The sequence below is a fragment of the Panthera tigris genome, chromosome B2 (assembly GCF_018350195.1).
Source record: "Panthera tigris isolate Pti1 chromosome B2, P.tigris_Pti1_mat1.1, whole genome shotgun sequence".
NCBI lineage: Eukaryota > Metazoa > Chordata > Mammalia > Carnivora > Felidae > Panthera > Panthera tigris.
Window position 1 is genome coordinate 104250962 of NC_056664.1, and position 24300 is coordinate 104275261.

The 24300-nt window shown below is 38.0% G+C and overlaps 1 protein-coding gene across 1 annotated transcript in view; it reads right to left on the minus strand.

The window, feature by feature from the left end:
• Positions 1-24300, minus strand: part of TRAPPC3L (trafficking protein particle complex subunit 3L) — a 39604-nt gene that overhangs the window by 14450 nt on the left and 854 nt on the right. The window contains exons 2-3 of the mRNA XM_007078701.1: positions 21973-22070; positions 18934-19033 (exon numbers count right to left, since the gene is read on the minus strand). Of these exons, the coding sequence (XP_007078763.1) occupies positions 18934-19033; positions 21973-22070 (198 nt within the window). The remainder of the gene's footprint in view (positions 1-18933; positions 19034-21972; positions 22071-24300) is intronic.

The window sequence follows — 24300 nt, forward strand, 5'->3', positions numbered from 1 at the left end:
GATAGTGGTCCTCAAACTTTCAGCTCATGCAAAAATCATCCAGAGGGCTTGTTAACAGAGACTGCTGAGACCAGAGTGTCTGATTTGGTAGGTCTGGAGCGAGGCAAGAGAATTTGCATGTGTAACCGAGTTCATATTGTTGGTCCAGGGATCATTTCTTGAGAACTGCTTTAAAGCACAAAGCAGGCCATACTGGGGAAGGCAGGCTAAAAGAGAATCTTGGGCTCCACCCCAACGCTAGTGAATTAGACACCTTTGTTGTGTTGTTATCAACCTGTCTGGGAACATGGGGTGCCTTTCCATTTATTTTCCATTTATTCAAGGCTACCTTTTGTCCTTTAGAAATATTTTAAAGATTTCCTCACACATTTTGTAAGTTTCCCGCATTTGTAGGCTATAGTTAATGGCTTCTTTTTCCCATGATGTCTTCTCAGTCATTGTTATTCCAGTCCATGAAAAAATTATTTCTTTATGCACATCAATTTTGTATCATTCAACTTTTCTTTTATTATTTTATTATTTGTAGAGCTTTTCAGAATTAGAAAATAACCATTTTGCAACCCCTAGTGATGTAATGGATCTAAATGAATTCTAAAGTACTAGGTGAAAGCATAGTGGGATGGGGACTGTGTCACATGAGGCCACTTATCTCCCTTAGCGTCCCTAAAAATGGGATAGCCCAATATTCTGTGTCCCCTTATGCCATGCAGTGCAAGAGTAAGTACACAGCGTCACCTGTCAAGTATCGTTTCCTAGGAAATTAAGTCTGAATCTAATCAGGTATTAGACCAACTTGTCACTTTATAGGGAATACAGGCAAAAAATCTGCAAGTTAATTAGCACCATGAAGAAGCGACCAAGTAAATCTATGATATAGGACATTCTATTTGACACATGACCCAGTTTTTCACAAACCAATGGCATGAAAAAAAGAGAAAAAATGAGACACGAGAGACGTAACAACCAGAAGCAACACATGGGCCTTATGTATAACCTGCTTCATACAGCCAACTATAACAGGGTATCTTTGTGCTATTTAGGGAAATATGAATGGTATTAAATGGATATTAGATGATTTCAGGGAATTATTTATAATAATATTATAAATCAAAGACCTGTATATAAAATATATACCTTGTTATGTGTAATTATAGCATGGTACTTTATATTTTTTTTAAAAAGTCCTTACCAGTTAGAGACTCATATTGAAATGTTTCTGTATGAATTAGCATAATGTTTAGAATTTTCTTTAAAATATTTTGTCACAAAAAGGGGAGGTAGCTGAAGGATGAAACAAGATTGGCAAAATATTGATACTTATTGAAGCTGGACAGCAGGTACATTCTCTTTACCTTTGTGTATGCTTGAAAATTTCCATAATAGTTATGCAATGAAATGAATTATATGCTCACCTCAGTTCTTCTGCTGAAGTGTTGTCAATCAACTCCTGCTTGCCTGAATTTTACCCTCTGGTATCATTCTCAGAAAAGGTTCTTGGGAATACTATTCCCTGAATTCTTAGATATTCAAATGGCCTGCTCTCTACTTGAAGAGCAGCTTAGCTGGTTCACACTTTCTCTACTTGGGTAAATTTTAAATGTTAGTCCATTTTCTTTTGTCACTGAATGTTGCTGAGGAGAAATCCAATGCCATCCCGATTTATTTCTAACACGATACTTTGGCCTATATTTTCACATCTTTAAAGTCTTTAAAGATACTAAATCTGCCTTCAGATGGGTCTTTTGGATCAGTTTTCCCTGCTCCAAGGCATACTCTTCATTATGAAGAAACATTTTCTTCGGTTTCAAGAAAATGGAGTTTGTGAATTTCCCTTCATTCTCCTTATTGCACTACATGATTTTCAAGAAACCTTGTGGTTTTGAATTCAGAACGAAGCCACTGCTATGCTCCTATTGGATTTTCATTTATTTAATAATAATTTTAAAAACCTAAGTTAATCTTGTGGTTTTGATTCTTGTTTCATCTATTTCTACCTTCTCTTTTCCCTCAGTCTGCCCATGCAACTAGAATAGAGCCTATACTTGACATTTTGACCTTCGTAGCCTGTGACCTAGGAGGTAAAGAGAGAGGAGCGGTGGATGGGTACACGCACCTCTTATGTGGCGGCTGCAAGGATGATTTCTCTGTGTGGTTGCTGTCTCGATTGGTATCATATATTCAATTTCCCAAAGTTCCCAAGGGAGCCTACACTGCTCCGAGGAGCTGACATAAGGAAGGATTGGGCTCCAGTTCTCATCGTTTATAGCACCAGCTTCACGGTGTGTCCCAGGACATAGTGAGACTTTAAGAGAGACAAAAGGGTAAGCTGAGCTACTGGGGCTGGAGCCCGAGCAAGGAGGGAAGCTCCAGAAAGAAGTCTTCATTAGTTGCAGGCAAGGCAAGTGTACTTATGCCCATTTGAATAGGGTTTTGATCAAGAGCATTGAGTTAGTTAAATCCCTTTTGGGGTTGCAAAATACTTATTGCAAATACACAATGTCATATTTGAGTTTTGAAGGAAATCTGCTCTTAGGCAGCTTCACAAAATATTTTCAGTGTTCAGTTGGTTAAAACTGAATTATGCAGAAAGAACATTTGTGCACCTGGAAGAGGGATCATATTCTAAATTTTGCACTTCCGCTAAGGAGGAAAGGCAGAATTAATGTTTATTGACAACCTGTTATGTGCTGGATACTTTACATATGATTAAATTGAAACCTTCCCAACCATACTGGGGAGGAGGTATTATTGTTTCTATTTTTATGAATAACACTAAAGTTCAGAAAGGTCAAGGTTAAGCCACGGGTAAGAGAATAGAGCCTAAATTCGTACCTGGATTTGTCTGAGCTCTTAACTTCTACCACATAAGTGTTGTCTCACGTTGGTGTAATATCAAGTTTTTATTTAATCTTTAAAAGCGTGTTTCCTCATGGTGATTACAGTGTTGAATTAGTACTCTGAGTTTCTTTCAATTCTTCTGTCCTAAATCTCATAGCCAGTAGCACATGACTTCCATCAATGGACTTCTTGCTGTACTCCTGGCAATTGATATCCAACTCCAAGGTTCCCAGCCTCTCTCCCATCCTTTTCTACTCTGAGTTCCCAGATCATTTGGGATAGCTGTGCTCAAACTATGCTTCTGGTTCACTATATCAATAAGGTCACCTTCCTAATATTTCCTTAGATAAAAATGATAATTGGGGCGCCTGGGTGGCCCAGTCGGTTAAGCATTCGGCCTCGGCTCAGGTCGTGATCTCACAGTTCATGAGTTTGAGCCTCGTGTTGGGCTCTGTGCTGACAGCTCAGAGCCTGGAGCCTGCTTCAGATTCTGTGTCTCCTTTTCTCTCTGCCCCTCCCCCACTCGTTCTTTCAAAAATAAACATTAAAAAAATTTTTTAAAGATAATTGATAAAGAAGGAATCTTTAGCAATATAAAGTTCATACAAGATTTAGAATAGTCTATAAGCTCTAATTTTTATATCTTTAGAGCCGTCTTTCTGTCTGTCCATATGAACTAGCCATATTTTTTACAGAGTTCCTGATCATATAGCTGCACTAATGCTAGAGAAAAATCTTTAAAAGTTTTAAATTATAATGAAAACTGAAATGAAAATGGGGAAAATGAATTAGTTATTTCATCTAATCCCATTCTTCAAATCATTTCCAAGAATAGGATAAGGTAAGATACGTATGAATTCAGATGATATGAGTAATTCCACTTAAGAATAATACCTCAAAATATATACATCTTTGGGCAGAGTACATAACCCATAAAATGGTTTCTAGTTGCATTGTAACAACATTTTGTTCCTAGATTTTAACATGAACAGATGTGCGTCTGTATTAATAATGATTGCTGATGTTATCAACAGAGCAAGTTTATTTCTCCCTGGGTTTTTTTGTTTTTGTTTTTTTGTTTTTTTTTGGTATTTGCATCATGGGAGGAAACATGAAGGGTGGAAATTGGCATTTTTAAAAATCTCACTTCATTAAACACCTGGCTAACTATGAGTGAATCTCACTGACCCTGTATAGGAAATAGTTAAAAAAAATATAGAGTCACAAACCAGTGTTGGGTGGGCTTTGTTTCAATCAAGACTATCTACTTTTGTTCCAATGACATTTTCTTTTATTTGAAATATGTAAAAGAGATAAAATGAGAGGCAACTCTGGAAGAATTTGGACTGAGGGTCTGGAGGAATAGCAGGCCTCCCATGCCTCCCTGCCATTATAGCAATCACCCTGGAGCACTAACCAAGGAACACAGTTTGCAAACTCTTGCTTTAAATCAGTGGATGCACATAAAGATCACTTGGGGAGCATTTTCAAAGTTTTGATGCCTGGGTCTTATTTCCAGAGACCCCACTCAATAGGTCAAAAGTAGGGCCTGGGCATCTGTTTTGTTGTTGTTTTGTTTTGTTTTGTTTTGTTTTGTTTTGGAAAAGCTGTAGGCGATTCTGTAGGGCAATAAGGATTGAGAGTCATTACCCTGGAGCATCACTGGGAGGTCCAGGCAAGTTTGGACAAAATCTTTCTTCTGACAAGAATGCACTAAGCAGGGAGGCCCCAGAGCGTGAATGTCTTCCCTAGTGTCTCTGAATTCTTAGGCTCAGATGGACCTTGCTTTAGCCTTTGAGGTTTGGGGTCCCAGAGTATTTCCTCAGCAGTTTTCATCTCCTGGTAAGAAATTTCATTGTCGATAGTTACAGTAACGAAATGCTTCCGACACTAATGCTATTTTCAGTGCACACGCTTTGGTTTGTTTCATAAGTAAGGCTCTCATGAATCTCATCCAAATGAGTTAAGAAAAAGAAAACAAAGACTCTCCAATGGAAAGTTAAGACAGCCTAGATTTTCATGTGCTGAGATATCTGGAACATTGATAACTTTCCCCTGGAGCATCTTTGGTAATAGTGCCAAGGAGGTAAGACGCCTAGAGACAGCCAGATTTCCTATAAGACCTGATCATAAACAGAACTGGACGATGGACATTCACAGGTAAGGGGGGATAACTTGCAGAATTTACTGACAATTGAGCCTTCAGAGACACTTCCCTGTGACTAAAGGAAAAAGAATACAACACAAATGTAGTCATAATAAAAACTTATGGGTAATTTCCCTGCAGGTGCCCTGCTTTCGTATTGGAATGCTGCTGCGAGTATGTGGTCTGCTGGGTTAGGCCTGATCAGTCTGCAGAATCCACAGACCTTGTGGTTATGCACACATGCTTTTCCACAAAAGAAAACTTCCTACACTTTTCTTCTTTCACCCCTCCCAGGGGTACAAAGGGGAATAGATCGAGTGTGTGGGTGTTTATGTAAGGCAGTTCTGCCTACTCAGAGAAGAGAATTAAGCCTAAATGGTTATATTTCTTTAAGCAAGTTTATTAGTTTTAATAATCCATCTGCTATATTTCTGGCCCAAATGGGAAGATTTCTCAAAATACTTGATGAGTTCCTTTTGCCGTTAATATTAACTGTTTTTTAAATATGGAGAATTTTATGACTATAAAGAGTTTTTCTTTCCATTTAATTTTTTTCTACTCCTTTTCTGCTCACAAATGTTACTCAGTAGGAAAACGGCCTGACATTCAGCTAGCTGTGAGGCCAGCCTTCTCTGGAATGTTGTGTGGTGTTGTGCTGTGACTTCCATGGAATTCCATCCCTGTTTATCAAGGGCTCCCACTTATTTTTGTATCATATGTTGGAAAAAGTGGAAAAAGTAAAGCAATTCCATAGGCCCCTAACACTAACTTGTGAGTTAGCCTTTGAAAAATAGTAATTAATAGCAAAGATTAACAGATTCTATATCTAGAATGCGATGGAATGGGAGAAGATATTTGCAAATGAAATATCAGATGAAGGGCTAGTATCCAAAATCTATAAAGAACTGATCAAAGTCAACACTCAAAAAACAAATAATCCAGTGAAGAAATGAGCAGAAGACATGAATAGACACTTTTCCAAAGAAGACATCCAGATGGCCAACAGACACATGAAAAGATGCTCAACGTCACTCTTCATCAGGGAAATACAAATCAAAACCACAATGAGATACCACCTCACACCTCTCAGCATGGCTAAAATTAACAACTCAGGCAGTGACTGATGTCGGCAAAGATGCAGAGAAAGAGGAACCCTTTTGCACTGCTGGTGGGAATGCAGACTGGTGCAGCCACTTTGGAAAACAGTATGGAAGTTCCTCAAAAAATTAAAAATAAATACACTATGACCCAGCAATTGTACTACGAAGTATTTGTTCAAAGGATAAAGGAGTACTGATTGGAAGGGGCACATGCACCCCAATGTTTATAGCAGCGCTATCAACAATAGCCAAAGTATGGAAAGAGCCCAAATGTCCATCAACTGATGAATGGATAAAGAAGTATATATATACAATGGAATATTACTGAGTGATGAAAAAGAATGGAATCTTGCAACAACGTGGATGGAACTAGAGTGTATTATGCTAAGTGAAATAAGTCAGTCAGAGAAAGATAAATATATGATTTCACTCATATGTGGAATTTAAGAAACAAAAGAGATGAACATAAGGGAAAGGAAGGAAAAATTAGATAAAAACAGAGAGGGAGATAAATCATAAGAGACTCTTAAATACAGAGAACAAACTGAGAGTTGTTGGTGGGGTGTTGGGTGGGGGGCTGGGCTAAATGGTGGGGTGTTGGGTGGGGGGCTGGGCTAAATGGGTGAGGGTCATTAAGGAGGGCACTTGTGATGATCACTGGGTGTTATAAGTATGTGATGAACCACTAAATTCTATTCCTGGAATTATTATTACATTATATGTTCACTAACTTGAATTTAAATTAAAAATTAAAAGCAAAGAAAGATGTTCTATTTAGGCTTAGTCTGATTAGCTTCCATTGTTCAGTTGAAGGATGAAAAGGAACAGGAATCCTGGGAAGGTGTTGAAGGCGAAGGCACCTACAGTGCTTTACCCTTAGGATCCAGCCCCCCCGGAACCACACTGGGAAGTGCTCTTAGTGACCTGGTCTCCAGTTGCGTCCTGTCACCTGTGAACACTCACTCTCCAGTTCCATCCAGACCCTTTGGATTAATTACTGAGCTCTTCACTCATTTTCTCCTCACCCCATCAGCTCCCCACACAGGTCACATGGTGAAGGATGCCTGGGTCCCAAATCCAACCTAGACTGTGAGGACTCTGCCATTCCGGTACTCACTCTCCAGTTCCGTCCAGACCCTTTGGATTAATTACTGAGCTCTTCACTCATTTTCTCCTCACCCCATCCGCTCCCCATACAGGTCACATGGTGAAGGATGCCTGGGTCCCAAATCCAACCTAGACTGTGAGGACTCTGCCATTCCAGGACCTCAGTTTCCCACTTCAATTTTCTGGGTGGAGGTGGGATGCACATACAATCATGGCCACCTTCTCAAACATCTATTTACAGATTATTCTAGTATAAAACAGTGGCAAGACACCTAAATACTTTAGGATTGTGGGGGCATATCTTTGAACTGACAGTCACAACTATAGGGTGTCTGAGGTAGGTGAAACCAGTGGTAGCCTCCCTCCACCCTCTCCTCTCTTCTCGCCCAGATTATCCAGCTTGTCTGGAGATTATCTTGCCCACAGCGTTGAGTTGCCTGAGGTGGAGCAGATCTGAGCTGAAGGGAAGTTCCCCTCCATGAGCATCTGTGTGGGGAGCACAAAGCTTCCATTCCGTGTCCTGGAAGGCAGAAGGCTGAGCCAGGGCATATCACGGAGTGATGCTGACAGCGAGACAGGGGCTGTGAAGTGCTCCCAGCCTTGATGAGATGAGTCACCTTTGAGAGGATCATGAGCAAAAACCTGACCTCCACATCAATGAGAGATTTTAACAAAGGGCAGGGGTTGCCTAATAATAAAAAGGTTCCAAGTTTCCCCTCTGTTCTATGCCATTCAGGCTGCATTTTTTAGTCTATCCCTTCAAGCAAATTGTGTGTAAGAAGGAGGAGAGTGTGTCAGGGGTGTGGGGGGTTGGCGGGTGGGGGAGGGGGAAAGGGGGGGTGGGAATGGAGGCAACTTTAAAACTGAGATCTAAATTTTCATCCTGGTCAAAAAAACCCAAAACATTCAAAGGACTGAGAAAAGTCTCCTGATTTTGTGCATAGAATCAGGATGTTGACACAATTCAAGTGTTGTGCATTGTACTGGGTGCATTACACTTAGGCTTACACCCAGAACTGTGAAATAGGCCTTTTAGGGAAAGTATTCCTTTTAAACCTGTACATTGTTTAGAAAATGGAGGAAGCCAAATACAATCTGGAAAAAGAATGGAAGGAAAGTAAAATACAGAAGCATAAGGAATAAAACCTGTTTTGTTTTGTTTTTAAGAGAAAGAAAAAACCTAAGATATGCTGATGTCTCTGTCTTGCATGGCCTGGTTCAAGTTAATTTCACCTGGGCAGTTTTCCTATTCACATAAAAAAATCAGGTCATATCTGGTAACATTTTCTGAAAAGACAGAGAATGCCAAGAGAAGGAACTGAAAAAGATTTAGAAAAAGAAACAAAAGCAAAAGGCCCATGGGATTAAAGGACCAGAACAAACTTTTATGATTGGTTCCTTTAGAATAAATTCAAAAGGAAACCTAATACTGTCTGTTGTAGCACAACATCATTTTGCTTAGGAGAATCTGGCTGGCTCCCATCCACTGAAGCTTCCCTCTGAATTTACTGTTCTGAGAAATGTACCTCCCCCCCACCCCCTGCCCCATTCTTGCTAATGGTCTAAAATATTTACTTTCAACAAATAACGTGTTTTGGCTCAGATTGCTTCCCAGAGGATGCATTTTTTTTTAAAGTTTGCTTACTTATTATCTGCAAAATACATAACAAAGACAATTCTCTCTATTTCAATACCTTATAGTTAGCATGCTAAATGGAGCCTGCTATACTCTTCTATACAGGAATTCTAGCCTCTGGAATAAAGGAAACAAACACCAGCATCAGTAAGACAAATAACACAAGCACAGGGTTCATAGGTAAAGTAAGACTCATAAATAAATGTTGCTAATTTCCTAGACAGGAAGAATATGGTCTTTGCCAATTGCTTTGTCCCATTTGGGGAAATCTCAGAACGTTTTTCGTACCCCAACCCCCTTCTTGGAGGGCTCTCTAGGATGGCCAGACTCTGTGTCTCATTACACTGCCATTCTGATCACAGATAATGGACTAGGATGGGCATCTGAGAGCCTGGGCACTCAGTCCACAGCTTGGCCACAGAAGACGTGTGGCATGAAGTCTGTACTCACAGAAGACAGGTTAGAGGCTCTTTTTGGGACTTTGAATATGAGACACAGAGACTCACAGAAGACACACCCAGAGAGGAGAGACTAAAAGAGGGTAAGGAGAAGTCCTGAGGCAGCAGAGTCACTCAGGTGGAGAGAAGATAAAGAATAGAGAGATGTTAGCAGGTAGCTGAAGAGCAAAATCAGCAGAGAATAGTTGAGTCACCAAAATGACGAGGACCGGAGGAGGCAACCACAGATACCTGCTACTGACATGACAGGGTAGACTGAGGGATTTCCCGATTTCTGCTTTTCCATGGGGCCAGCTGGTGTGTCCCAGAATATCATTACAGTCAACCACTATGACCTGACATAACCCAAACATTCAACACAATTTTTGGCTTTATGATGAGTTTTAGGATACATTTCAAATACTTTCTATAATAAATGGAAATGATTTACTTAAATGCTCAATTTTCTCTTTAACCTCTCTTAATGAAATCTTATAAATGGGTTTAGAAAGTATATTTTTTGTGTGTGCAACTAAGGAGACTTTTTTAGATTTTATACTAGAGAAAGGTATAACTGTACTTTTTATTTGCCCTCATAATAAACTGGAAGTGATATATGCCTGTTGAGTAAATTATGTAAAATGTAATCTCTAATGATTTGATTATCTATTTAGTGCTTGCATTTTGCAATCACAATTGACCTCAAAGGGGCAAGACTGAATCTCTCCCTTCTCCTGAAACTTTCTACAGTCATATAAGTAAGCAGGGTGGGGGGAGGGGATGAAACTTTCAATAAAATTATCAAAATGCGTTCACTGTCTATTATTTAATGAGAATATTTTCCTGTCCAGGATCCCATGGCACTTCTAATCTTTTTATTGTAAATTGGTTATGGTGAGCCACAGGCACTTTTGGAGCACTGGATTTTCTTTTTCTTTCTTCTTTCTTTCTTTCTTTCTTTCTTTCTTTCTTTCTTTCTAGTTTGTGGCTTAATGTGCCATTTTCTTCTTTCTTTCTTTCTTTCTTTCTTTCTTTCTTTCAATAATTTATTGTTAAGTTAGCTAACATACCGTGTAGTCTTGGATTCAGGAGCAGATTCCCGTGGTCCATCAGTCACATATGACACCCAGTACAGCACTGGATTTTGTATGTGGTAAATATTGCTTGAAGTAAGAGAGCTTCTGCAGGTAGTAGAAATCAGGGCAGGATGGAAGGCAGGCTTTAATTTGGAGATGAATGTGGACCACTGCCCTCTCCTGGACAGAATAGGAGAAGCAGCAGTGTGCACATGAGGGAAAAGATCTAGAATATTTTCCAAATTCATTTAGACAATTCTTAATGAATGTCTACAATGTACTGGTTTGCCATGGCACCGTGGGCCAAACCCCAAGAATGTTTGAAATTATCCCTCCCTTTGAAAAGCTTACAGACAGGATGGGGAAATAAAAATTTCCAGAGATGAAAGATAACTTCACTCAAGTGTCAAATCAAAGTAACCCAAGAAAACTCTACATTATTTCCATTCTTTGTAAAATACTTTGGCTCCGGTTAGATGGAGAATAGAAATATATACCAAAAAAAAAAAAAAAAAGCTGGTCAAGAGCAAATTCTTGGAAGATCAGCAGGCACAAAACACAATAAAATTGTGTTTCACAGACTAAAACATTAAGCTAAAATTCAGACTTATGTGGCTCTTTTTTTCACAATAAAAATGTTCTAGGTAAGGATACTCCTGGATTCCCTTACCTTTCCAAAGTTGTTCTGTCATGTTTGTTTACTCATTGTGATTGCAACTCTTGCCTCCTACAAAGAAAACTAAGTTTCACCTTTGGCATATTTCAGAAAATGGACCTGGTCCATTTGAAGCTTATGAAGCCCTAACACAGCGGGTAAGTCTAAACCCCGTTACATCTTTCACTGGGTGGCAGCTGAAGTGCCAATCCACCATTGTGCCTTGCATCTCACTTCTTTGGACTTCTAGAGAAGAGAGCACAAGTTATTAGGCAGTCGTATTCTGGGCCCTTGGCCCACAAAGTCATTTAATGGCACTTTTAGCACTAATAAATGGAGAGAGTAGATTTCATAGTTGTGGGAGGGAGAACAGATCTGGCTAGAGAGAAATTCGTAACGAACCAGTGGCTGTATTTAATAACTTTCAGTGTTTTAATGGAAAGTCTTTATTTCAGATGTTTGCATATTGAAAATGATGCTCTTCAGTCTGTTTTGCATCCCCATTTGCAAAAAGTTGACAGCACCCTGTTGGGAGAAGGATGCAGCTTCCCTCTCATCACATCTCCCTTCCACTGGCCAGCTTCTTAGAAGAATAGTTCCTGGGTGGGCAAGCCTTTTGGATGGGTCAAACATGAAGCCGCCAAAGTAAACAACAGCCATGGAAATGTATGTAACAATCCTACTGACTCATGCCTTCTGTGCTGGTTGTCAGAGTATTGCCTCTCAGCTCCAAACCGACTCATCATTGCCCTGCTAGTGATGCTGGAGATAGATCTCACAAACATTTCTCCTTTGCCAGTAGAAGGGTCTCTAGGGACACAGCGGGAGGACAGACTTCTCTTCCTGGCTCTGGGGCACCTTTTCTTGGTTTCCTCCTACAGGAAACGGTGACTGGCAGTGCTTCGTATACCCAGTGGCACTCACTTCTCAGTTCTGGCCATGATTTCAAGGTTTCCTCACTGCCAGCCTCAGTCCACCTTAACCCCAGTGGGGGATTTCTGCTCACTGGTTTTGATCCATAATTCCCTACCCACCCATCTCAGCCTGACAACGCAGAGGCCTTTTTCAGCATCCACGGGCTGCAATCACATGTCGCCAAAGATGTTTGAACCTCAGCCTTGGGAAGAGAGACCCTCTTCAAAGTGTGTTTTTTCTTTGGGTATTCTCCCTCAGCCCCAGGATATTCTTTAGCATTTTCTCCTTTCTTAGTAGCTAGTACCCTATAAATAGTTAATAATGTTTCATGTTAAACCTTCCTTATTGAAACGATTGTGTGGTTTCTGTCTCCTGATGGGGCCTTCACTGATCCACCTTTCCAGCCATGGCACACCCCTCTGGAAGTGTCTAATAAAGTCATTTGTATGTCCCCGTAGAAGCAAAACATCAGTGCTTCTGAGTACAAATCTGTACTGGAGATTGCCGTGGAGCCGCCACCATTCTGAACTGACTCGGGAGCTTTATGCTTCAAAATATTTGAATTACTTGCATAGATGCAGCCTTGGTGGTTTTGTGCCTTCAGATAAGAAGCAAGATAAAAGAAAGAAGGCCAGTACGATTTACCAAAACCTTTCTGTATAGCCTCAACTCTAATCTTAAATGAACCAATTTCTTTAAATAAAATGATCGTCCAGTTAAAAAAAATCCTTCTGCCATTCAAGTTCCTCTGGGTTATATTCCTAAGCCTTTTGCCTTAGAGTTTGTGCTTACAACATTCACCATTTAGATTTCCCTCCCTGCTTTAGGCATTCTTACTTATATTGCCTCCTATGAATGCTTCCTTTCAATTATTTCATTGATTTTCTATCACTCACCAAAAAAAATCATTGCACACATTATTTAATTAAGGTAAATATCAATTTATAGTATTAAAAGTAAAAGATCTCATTTTCACTTTTCAGAATTTCCAAGGACAATATATCAGGGTTCAATTTTTTGACCTAAGGATTGGAATTTCAAGTTTTACAAGTCTTTTTATATTTTTTATATATTATATTTTTTTCTCTAAAAATTTCATCTTACTGTGACAACACCCCTGATGTGATGTTTATCCTGAAAAATTATCAATTCCTTCTACCCTTTGTAATGACATCATGATGACACTGACCTAACAGTAAAAAGCTTTCCCAGCTTTGATGGGCAGAGTTTGTGCTAAGCCAAGCAGTTGTAAACACCATCAATAACTAGACGGTATGGATGTTCTGAGGGAGGCTTTGGAAGCTACACCCATCACACTCAGCTATTTATGATTATAGTTCCACATCCAGATTTTGGTGAGGGAAAGCAAAGCCTGAAAATCTGAAAAACTACAGCTGAAAGAGGTCCCACCTGATAAATATGGAAGCTGAGGTTCAGACCGGCAACATGACTTGCTAAGGGTCACACACTGGGAATGTGGCTGAGTAGGATGTGGATCCTTATCTTTTAATCTCGACTGCACTGGGTATGGTTAGACTATCGCTCTACATCTGATGATGGATTAGAGCTTCTTGTGTTTAAGTGACTTTTCAAAGGGAACGTTATAATATCTCTTGCCAAGTGTAAACTTTATGATCATCTTAACTTTAAAGGATTAAGTTTTGGGGCATCCAGGTGGCTCAGTCAGTTAAGCGTCTGAGTCTGGCTCAGGTCATGGTCTTATGGTTTGTGGGTTCTAGCCCTGTGTTGGGCTCTGTGCTGACAGCTCAGAGCCTGGAGCCTGGAGCCTGCTTCAGATTCTGTGTTTCTCTCTCTCTCTTTCTGTCAAAAGTAAATAAATAAACATTAAAAAAGTAAAGGATTAAATTAATCTCTAATTCACTTCTCTTAATAATAAAACATTTGTCATGAATGTATTTGGAAACCATGAAATATATTTTTGCATAACTAAGGAAATGTGTTTTAGACCTTAGACCAGAGTAAGGTACAACTGTATTTTTGCCTTGCTTTCATAATAAACTGAGAGATTTATGCCTGTTAGATTACACTTAAACGCTCCAATGTTTCATCACTACAACTAAAATCGGCCATGTTAACTCTACTGCAATTTCCACATTTTCAGTTTTCTCAGAACAGCCGTCATAACAGGAGAAAATCTTCAAAAGTACATTTTAAAGAAACAATTTTTGGGAAAAGCACTAGAATAAGATCAGAAAAATTCTTTGTTTCTTTTCAAATTTTTGTTTAAATTCTAGTTAGTTAACATACAGTGCAGCATAGGTTTCAGGAGTAGAATTCAGTGACTCATCACTTACATACAACACCCAGTGCTCATCACAAGCGCTTTCCTTAATCTTCTTAATCTTCACTCTTCACTCATCTGGCCCAGCCTCCAACCCACCTCCCCTCCAGCTATCCTCAGTTTGTTCTCTGTCTTTAAGAGTCTCTTATGGTTTGCTTCCCTCTCTCTCTCTCTCTCTCCCTCTTTTTCAGAAAAATTAAATTGTAAGCTGGCTTTTATGACTATGTAACTGGCGACGACATCATCCTAAATCTGAATTATGTCATCAGTCAAATGTGGCTAATGATAGATACCGTTTTTACTTCACAGGACTCTTGTAAGGGGAAGAAATAATAAGTGGCAACTACTTTGAGCTTTTCTAAAGAAAGACACTGTATCATTAAAGTTTTGCAATATCATGTTGCAACGCTGCTGGCAATTTTTATAAATTATATGTCTTAATTGAGGTGTGAAGTGCTGAGGCAATCACCACAAAAGTAACTTGTATATGATAAAATCATATTTTAAAAATGGATGCATTTTGATGTTGCAGGAATGTGACTTTAGAATTAGCCTGGCATCTCTTTTTTATGTAAAATGTAAGGCCTGATTACAGACTTTTTCGAGCAATGATTTGGCCTGCCATGGGATTTCTTTTCAGACCACTAGATGGCGCACTTTGGGCCTAAAGCTAATTGTTCAGACGCTGAGTCCGCGCGAGGATGAGGATGGTGTTCTGGATAAAGGCATGGTCTGTCTGAGCTTACAGGCAAACAAAAATCACAGGGTTTAGGTTCCAATCCTGACCCTGCAATGCTCCCTGGCCATAAGACTGGTAAATTGCTTCTGCCCTTGCTCCACTCCTCTCTAAAACTACTCTGTAACATTTGACACCTGCCTCCCCTCGGGAGAGTTTACAAGGATTAATGAGATAATGCTGCTGAAGGCCAGACCTTTTAATGAAAGCTGCTAATTATAAGCAAAGCATCAGTGGGCAAGTATGTAACTAAGTTCTGCCCCTTCCTCTGTGTTAAAAAGCTTGTGAATTGGGTGACATCATTCCCACATGTAAGAGAACATTTTGCTGTAGAAGTGAAAATGATGAAGAGAGAGAAAATTGGGCCCTCGAAGGAAACTGCAAAGGCCAGGAGACAACCCCTCTGCACCAGAGAAGGGTAAGGGTGATGAAATATTGTCTTCATTGTTAAGAAGGAATCTTGCATAGGAGTGGAGTGGATTTTTTCCCAGTTTGTTGAGGATGGAGAGCAGATAAGAATTTACAGGACATCAGAAACATACAAAAAGTTTACAGGAAACATATTTGAAAAGTGGATGTTGTATATGTTCTTAGTTTTATATCAAACAGATCTCTTTCTTCTAAGCTTTTTAAAAATTGAAATCAGAACACTTAACATGAGATCTACCCTCTTAATACATTTATAAGTGTACCGTATATTATTGTTGACTATGGGTAAAATGTTGTACCACAGATCTCTAGAGCTCATTCATCCTGCTTGACTGACACTTTGAGCCCATTAGTTAGTAACTCCCCATTTCCTCCTCCTCCAGCCCCTGGCAACCATCATTCCCCTCTTTGATTCTATGAATGTGAATATTTTAGATACTTCACCTAAGTGGAATCAGGCAGTGCTTGTCTTTCGGTGTCTGGCTTCGACCATGTTGTTTCACTTGCAGAATCTCTCTCTCTTTTTTTGTCTTAAAGACTGGATAGTATGCCATTGTATGTATATACCACATTTTTTTAAATCTAGTCATCTGTCAATTGCCTTTTAGGTTTTTTTCCACATCTTGGCTATTGTGAATACCGATGCAATGAATATAAGGGTGCTAAAATCTCTTCAAGATCCTGGTTTCAATTTTTGGGGGGACAAGTTCCCAGAAGTGGGACTGGCAGGCCTTATGGCAATTCTATTTTTTTTTTTTAAAGTTTTATTTATTTTTGAGACAGGGAGAGACAGAGCATGAACAGGGAAGGGTCAGAGAGAAGGAGACACAGAACCTGAAACAGGCTCCAGGCTCTGAGCTGTCAGCACAGAGCCCGACGCGGGGCTCGAACTCACGGACCGAGAGATCATGACCTGAGCCGAAGTCAGCTGCTCAACCAACTGAGCCACCCAGGTGCCCCGGCAATTCTGTTTTTAATTTTTGAGGAACTTTCAAACTGTTTTCCACAGTGGCTACACCATTTTGAATTCCCACTAATGGTGTGGAGGGTTCCAATATCTTCACATCTTCCCCAAAACTTGTTGCATATAAATATAAATATAAATATAAATATAAATATAAATATAAATATAAATATAAATATAAATATAAATATAAATGCAAATATATACCTGAGGTGAGGTGAGGTGAGGTGATAGTGTGGTTTTGATTTGCATTTCCCTGATGGTAAGTGACTCTGAGCATTTTTACGTATACCTGCTGGCCATTTGAATGTCTTTTTTTTGGAGAAATATCTAGTCAAGTTCCTCGCTTATTTCTTAACTCAGTTACTAGTTTTTTAAACTAGAGTTACAGGAGTTCCTTACATATTTTGGGCATTAACCCCTTATTAGATATTTGGTTTGCAAATATTTTCTTTTATTCCATGGTTGCCTTTTCACTCTGTTGATCATTTGCTGTGCAGAAGCTTTTCAGTTTGATGTAGTCTCACTTCCTTATTTTGTTTTTGTTGCCTGTGCTTTTTGATGTCATATCCATAAAATTATGCCAAGACTAATGTCACTAAACTTTCCCCCTATTTTGTTCTAGGAGTTTTACAGTTTTGGGTTTTATGTTTACATTTTAATCCATTTCAGTTCATTTTTATGTATGGTATAAGGGTCTAATTCCATTCTTTTGCATGTGGATAGCCAGTTTTCCCAGCACCATTTATTGAAGACAATTTTTCCCCATTGCCATACTCAATGGTAGAAAACGGGAAGCTTTTCCTCTAAGATCAGGAACAAGATAAGGATGCCTCCTCTCACCATTTCTACTCAACTTAGTGCTGGAAGTCCTAGCCAGAGTAGTTAGGCTAGAAAAAGAAATAGAAGGCATACAAATTGGAAAGAAAAAAAGTAAAATTATCTCTTTTCACAGATCATACAATCTTAAATGCAAGAAACCCCTAAATATTCCACCAAAAAAGCTGTTAGAATTAAGAAATGATTTCAGCAAAGTTGCAGAATACAAAACCAACATAAAATTAGTTTCTGTATACTGACAATGAACTATCCAGAAAAGAAATTAAAAAAACAATCCCATTTACAATTGCAGCAAAAAAGGATAAAATACCCAGGAATGAACTGAAGGAGGTGAAAGACTTGCATTGATGAAAGAAATCAAACAAAACACAAACAAATGGAATGACAGCCCATGTTCATAGATTGAAAGATTTAATATTGTTAAAATGTCCATACTATCCAAAGTGATCTGTTCTTGCAATACAATCCTCATCAAAATTCCAATGGCATTCTTACAGAAATAGAACACAACCATCTACATTTATATAGTGCAAATATTTTTCATTAAAACATCTAGTATTTTTGTAGTATTGCCCATACATTTGCCCTAGTGAAAAGTTATTTTATTTTTCAAACTACTGCTTTATCACTTTAGTTATATTCTGCAAACATGGAAAGGGAATTTTTTGAACTGTTTAGTTGTGTGATAAACTCACCACACTGAGACTGGAAGACCTGGGTTTCAGTTTCAACCACATGATCACTAGCCATGAAATAATGAGAGTAATTATAACAAGAAGTGGGAAAAATCTTTTATTTGGATTGTGTTTTTTGAATGCCTACATTTTTAAAATATATACTAATCTTCAATTTTTGTCATATTCTTTCTGGAACTCAGTTTTCTTATCTGGAAAATGGGAATAACTCCCACTCTGCTTACTTCATAGGGATAATGTAAGTGTGAAAGACAAAAAAAATACGTAAAACTGCATTTAGAATTACAAAGCACTATGTAAAACTATTATTGCCACTCACATGAAGAGTCAGTATGACAATGTACAATAATATTAAGGATTGGGAGAGAAGAGAACGAGGCTGAATTCACAGGTCTGTTGTAAGACCCCAGAGGTGAACCTTACAAATATCTGATACCCATGTATTCTTTCCATGTATCCCACAAATGAACAACCCTAGGTTAATAGCCATAGGCTTCCAGATTAAAGGGATTCTGGCTAAGGATGCATTTCCCATATCGTCTTATATCTAAGAGATTTGAGCTAGTCTTGGGTGATTCCAAGTTGTCTCTCATGTATCAGGTCTGCAAAGGTTCTTAGAAATTTTATTTTTCTCTTGGGAAAACATTGCTTTGGAAATAAAATGGCTGCAACAATATTCTATAAGACAGCCAAAGACCACTTCCTCCATGCACTAAAACGATTATACAAAGGAATTGATTTGGGGCATGCATATTATGAGGTTGCCTTATTACATTCCCTTTTGTTTACCTCTCAAAACATTTTTCCCAGTGTGGGACATACACTCCACACACACCACGTGTTCAGAAAAATCTATAGATGCTTAAATGCCTAAAAGCATTTATCTCTGTTCACAATAGCTTTATCCCTGTGCCAAAATAAAATTCTTTTCGATCAGAATCTCTTAGCACCTAGTGATGAATACAGATAGAACCTATCTAATCAGGGAAGAAAACCACAGAACTGAGGACAAATCAAAGCTTCTCAAAACATATGAAAGGGCAAAAAATGCATTTACCTGGGCAATTATGTCTGTAATTTCTGAGTAACTGTGGCATCTTCTTACACAAGATCGAGCCAAAAAATCTTCCACCAGCCGTGTTCCAATGCCATATCCCCTGTGGTCAAGGAAAGAGTGTGGTCTGAAAATGATATTTAAGTAGTGAATTCTATCTATGTTTGAGAATGGAGTCATCGGTTTAGCACTTGCATAAATGGATAACAAAGTAAAGCAAACTTGACAAGTCTAATGGCTATTTCACAGTAGGCTCTTTATTTGTCTTACAGACCACAGAAACACAAAGCACTTCTCTGGGAAATATTAACTAGTTTCCTATAAACAGAGAAGACTGAAGAGGTATGTCTGGCCCAAATTTGACAGTGTAGATTAAAGTTAAGGGAAGTTGGTGTTTGTAGCCTAGTGTTTCTTACTGGCAACTTTCTCATCACTAGCTGGTGATGGAACCAACGAGGATCTAGCTAACTTGTTGTCTGCTACAGGTATGGTACTTAGATGTTCATTCTTCTCCTAGCATAGTTATCATGGTAAGGGAACAGGCATATCCAGGATGGGCTCTGGAAGGAGAGGAAGAAGGGAAAAGTAAAATCAATTTTTGTTGCCAGCATAGGTTTCTGCAGTTAGAACTCTGAAGTTTGGCAAAAAGAAAATAAAGTGATGTTCAGAAAATTCATTTTTCATTCTAGGGAAACTGAACCTATGGGACTTGGGAGAAAGTATTCATATTATCTGTTAGCTCTACCCTACCATGAATAGATTGGGTAGCATCTCAAGTACAGTTTTGAAGGCATCTTATTGAGATGTCATACTATAGCTAAGTATGTAGCTGAGCAGACACCTTCGACAAGATAGACCTGAGAACTTTCTATCTAGCTGAGGAAATATGACCTTACTGGTGGAAATAAGAAGGAATAGGCTGCTTTTGCTAACCAATAGGCACAAAATTGGTCTTTTAATTTCACAACTACATGTACGTAGACAAGTGAAATGATTTGAACACAACAATAGAAGGCCCACCAAGATAAAGACAGCATGGTGTGTAAAGGGAATGTCTGTTCCATAGGGCCTAAAAGTTGGTGGGGGATAATCGGTAACTGGGTGGTTGGGGGAGACAGATTTAATGTCAGAGTGCTTACTAATTCACTAAGTCTATGAGACACTCTGTATTTCTCAGTAGATAGAAATATTCAATTTGGCTTACTTGCCTTCTGAGAAAACTGTTTTGTGATTCTAGCTAGAAAGTTCGCATTAAAAAAAACTTTTGAAGAACAGAATATATACTTTACAGAAATGGTTGTACTGTATATAAAAAGATGTTTCCAGCGTTTTCTAATCTCTATGCATATCCACAGCCTTGGACAGTGAGGGGTGATAGAAGGCCAAAATGTTACAGTCAGCACAGTAAGTGTACACACACACACACACACACACACATATGTATATATATATTACACACATATATACACACTATACACATGCACATATATCCATACCACACACATAGATACAAACTACACACATACACATATAACACACACAAATACATACACACTACACACACACACACACACACACACACACACACATCTTGCTTTGATCAAAGTGTATGTTTCTGTAGATAGTTCATATATTGAGTTAAAAATGTCAGATGTTTTCAGCAGAAGCTATTAAAGAAATCCAAATGTGAATTATTGCTTTACTTAAGGCAATGCCTTTCCACAGACTTTCAGAATTTATTCTTCAATATTTCATTCATATTTCATATTTGTTAAACTGTGCAACCAAGTGCTAATCAAGGTATTTTTTTTTTAGTCAGACAAATGAGTTTCTTCATTTTCTATATCTGTTTCACAAAACAATGTAAATTTAACATAAGCTACATAAAATGATGTGTACTCCAGAAATACCGTATCACGTGTTGAAGTATGACTTAAATGTAAATAGGTTAAGCAACTCCCGCTATTCCAGACACTATCTTGGGAAGTACTCCTGATTAATTAAAAAGAAATGAAAAATAAGTTATGTGAACCAAAATAAACACAAAAAAATAAAAAAGAGCTTTCCAATAGAAAAAGAATAAGCATAGAAAGGAGGGAAACCATGGTTCCAAAAAAAAAAAAAAAAAAAGCCTTTCAAGCTTTCCTTTATGTTGTCTTTTTTGTTTTCCACCTCAAAACACAACGAGCCCTTTTTAGAAGCCCTAAAATGCTCAACTAGGCTGGATTTCCCTTTCAACCTTTCTAACTAAATCTTCTATTTAGGACAGGTTTTCCAGTCACTGCCCAGTTAGAGTCCTTTTCAGGATCCATAATTAAGAGGTTCCAAAAAGGTTGAAAGATATTTTATTATTGAGCAATAATCTGATGGTCATATAATTATTCTGAGAAAATTAAAGGCTGAATTTGTACAGAAGGAATCTCCATTAATGAAGACAAGGAGAATGGACTTTATTTTAAAAGGAAGAAGTGGGTTTCTCCCTTTAATATATTTTTAAGTAAAGCATAACAATGGTAAAAGCATTCAAACAATGAAAACACTACATAGGAAAAAATAAACCTCTCTTCTACCCATAATCCCTGTCTCCAAGTTCTCTCAGGCAATCACCATTATTAATTTTTTGCATATCCTTCCATACATGGTCTATACTTATATAAGCATATATTTATATGTTAGAAGGAGTTTTATTAGAGCAAAAGACTTCTGGAAAGAATCAAATTTGATGACCCATCACATTGTTGAAAGAACAATCTTAGTTTTACCATACACTTGCTTATACGTGACTAGCAAAGAAATGATTTCTAATTAAAAAGAAAATGTTCCATGCTTGACTTTCATAGAAAAAAGTTTCCTTCCTGTTACATTATGCTTTATGACAACCCAAATGGCAGTTGTCAGAAATTATGTTCAGCTTTAAAATGTGATTTGTTGAAATATAAGAGCTGGGAAAGTGAAGCAAGCAAAGTCTTTACAGGTGGACAAAAGGCAGAGGATGTTAAGAAAAAAGTGCACATTCTATGAGAATACAAGACTTCCACTTACATTTTATCTAAATATTTATTCACATCTTCATCTTTTTCATAATCTTTACAGAGTTGGGCAACCAGAGCTCCATAGGTGAGGACAAAGAGATCTTTGTTCTAGAGAAAAGAGAATGAGTTTTACTTTATAGGCAAAGCTAGGGACGACATGCTACTCCACTTTTTTTAACAAAATTTTCCAATGGAAGCAGTCTTTGAGATCATCTGTTCATTTTTTTCTACCCTCCTACTAATTATTGCAACCATTTTGGCTCTTGAGGGTGAGTTGTATCTATATTTGGATACATTGATGAGAAAAAGAGCTATAAAATAAAATAAATTTCTGAACAGGAAAAACATGCATCTATTGCTTACATTATATAACTTGCAATGTGTTTTCATGGAGGAAGTTTTTAAAAAAAATAATTGCTAATATAAATTTCTGTTGTTCTAGAATGGGCTTTGGTATTGTCGACCATGTTTCAGTTGGAAGGAATAATTAATTGGGTGAGTCTTCTCATGAATCTGCACAATCCCTAATGGGTTCCAGATCTGCCAAGGAGACCATCAGCAGGAACCCAACTAGAGCAGCAAATTTGTGAGATGTTATTTTCTTTACACAGTGAAAAAAGGAGAATTTGTACTTTCCTAATAGAACTCCAAAATATGTCCTATTTTCAGAGTGAAGTAAATATGAGAATGACAACTAAGAATAATTTAGGTTTGGTTTAGTATAGGCAGGTAGAAAATAGGGGAAACAGAGCACACAAATCTCGGTCAATCCATTTAAAGAAGTCTCTCGGTTTTGCTTCTGCTCTTGAATACTAAGTAAAGGATGGAGGTATTAGAGATAATCAATTCCAAAGCTCTCAGTCCTACAGAGGAGGGAATGACTTGCCCAACCAGCCATCAACTGGGAGCCAGGGAGGAGCCCGAGACTACAGGCTCCACTTGGACGTAGTGATGATTTCTCAGGTGCACAAGAGACTTATTTGAAGTAGAAGTGGGTGAGAGAGAGAGGTAGGGGGGAGAATCACTGTTGGAAATAATCTTATTTTGTGCATAATCTGGTATTATCACGAAAAGCTAAATGTGAATTCCAGGTTAGAAGAGGCGTCTTTACCTCTAGACCTAGGTATCTTGGGTAGCCTAACGTGGAGGGTAAGATAAGATCAGATAAGATACATTCATTTTTTTTTTTAAGGCACAGGCAGAAATGGCTCAACAAATCAATAAAATTGTTTATTCAGCAAAGTAGCTTCTGTAAAACATGATATAATTTTGATCCAAATACTTACAAAATTTGCCCAATACCACCAGAATCTCCTTCCTTATATGTGGGTTTATATCACAAGAAATGTTTCTTTAATCAGAATGAATATTTGTTATAACTAAATAAGTTGTAAATGGATAGAATCTAAATAGTTGTAGTGAAAAATTGTGTCCGTATTGAAAACATAAGTTAAAATGTCCTAAGTGTCTGTAGAATATATGTTAGATATATTAATCAACATTACATCAAGGACTAATATATATATGAGTCAGGTATAATAAAATAATAAGTACATTAATATTTCCAGTAGAAAACAAGAAATGTAAAGCAAGTGATTCTAACAAAAATATTGTTAAACAAAATCACTGAAGGGTCACAAATATTCAATTTTTGTTCTGTTCTTATTTAATTTTAAAAACCTAATCATCCACTCTAAGAAATGTCTGTAAATTATACATGAAATATCTTCCTAATGTAAGCAGCCACCACAGAAGATCAATTACTGCTATGTGGTAATACCACAGCATAAAAATGGGCACCAGTGAAGGCAAGAGAGACAGAAAGACTGATAATGTATTTGTTGCCACCAGCAATAAAACAGAAGAATTTGAAAAAGAGATAAAAGGAAATAAAATTATACCCTATTTACATGCCAGAGCCATAGCATTGTGCTCATTTATAATTATGGCCAACCTGAAATCATGGCATTTTCTTCTTTCTCTTTCTCTCTTACTCTGATGGGTGAGTACTAACTACACTGTACTTGCAGCTGGGTTTCAAGTTCAATACCCATGAGGGCCAGTTTTCTCCATCCCGCTTCCTAGTAAAAGGCTGAACCTTGAACTATATGTCCGGGAGGGTCTCAAATCCATACTACTGATCACAGAAAAGGTCAACGTAAAATTTATCTTCACAGTTTATAAAACAATAAAGACAGTCATTTTCACATACGAAAAATAGAACACCATTAGTTATTTGAGGTTTTGGAAATGTCAGGATAAAAGTGTGTTTTAGCTGATATATAAATGAAGGGATTTAGGTGCAATGTGAAATCTACAATATCTTTTCGTATTTCAG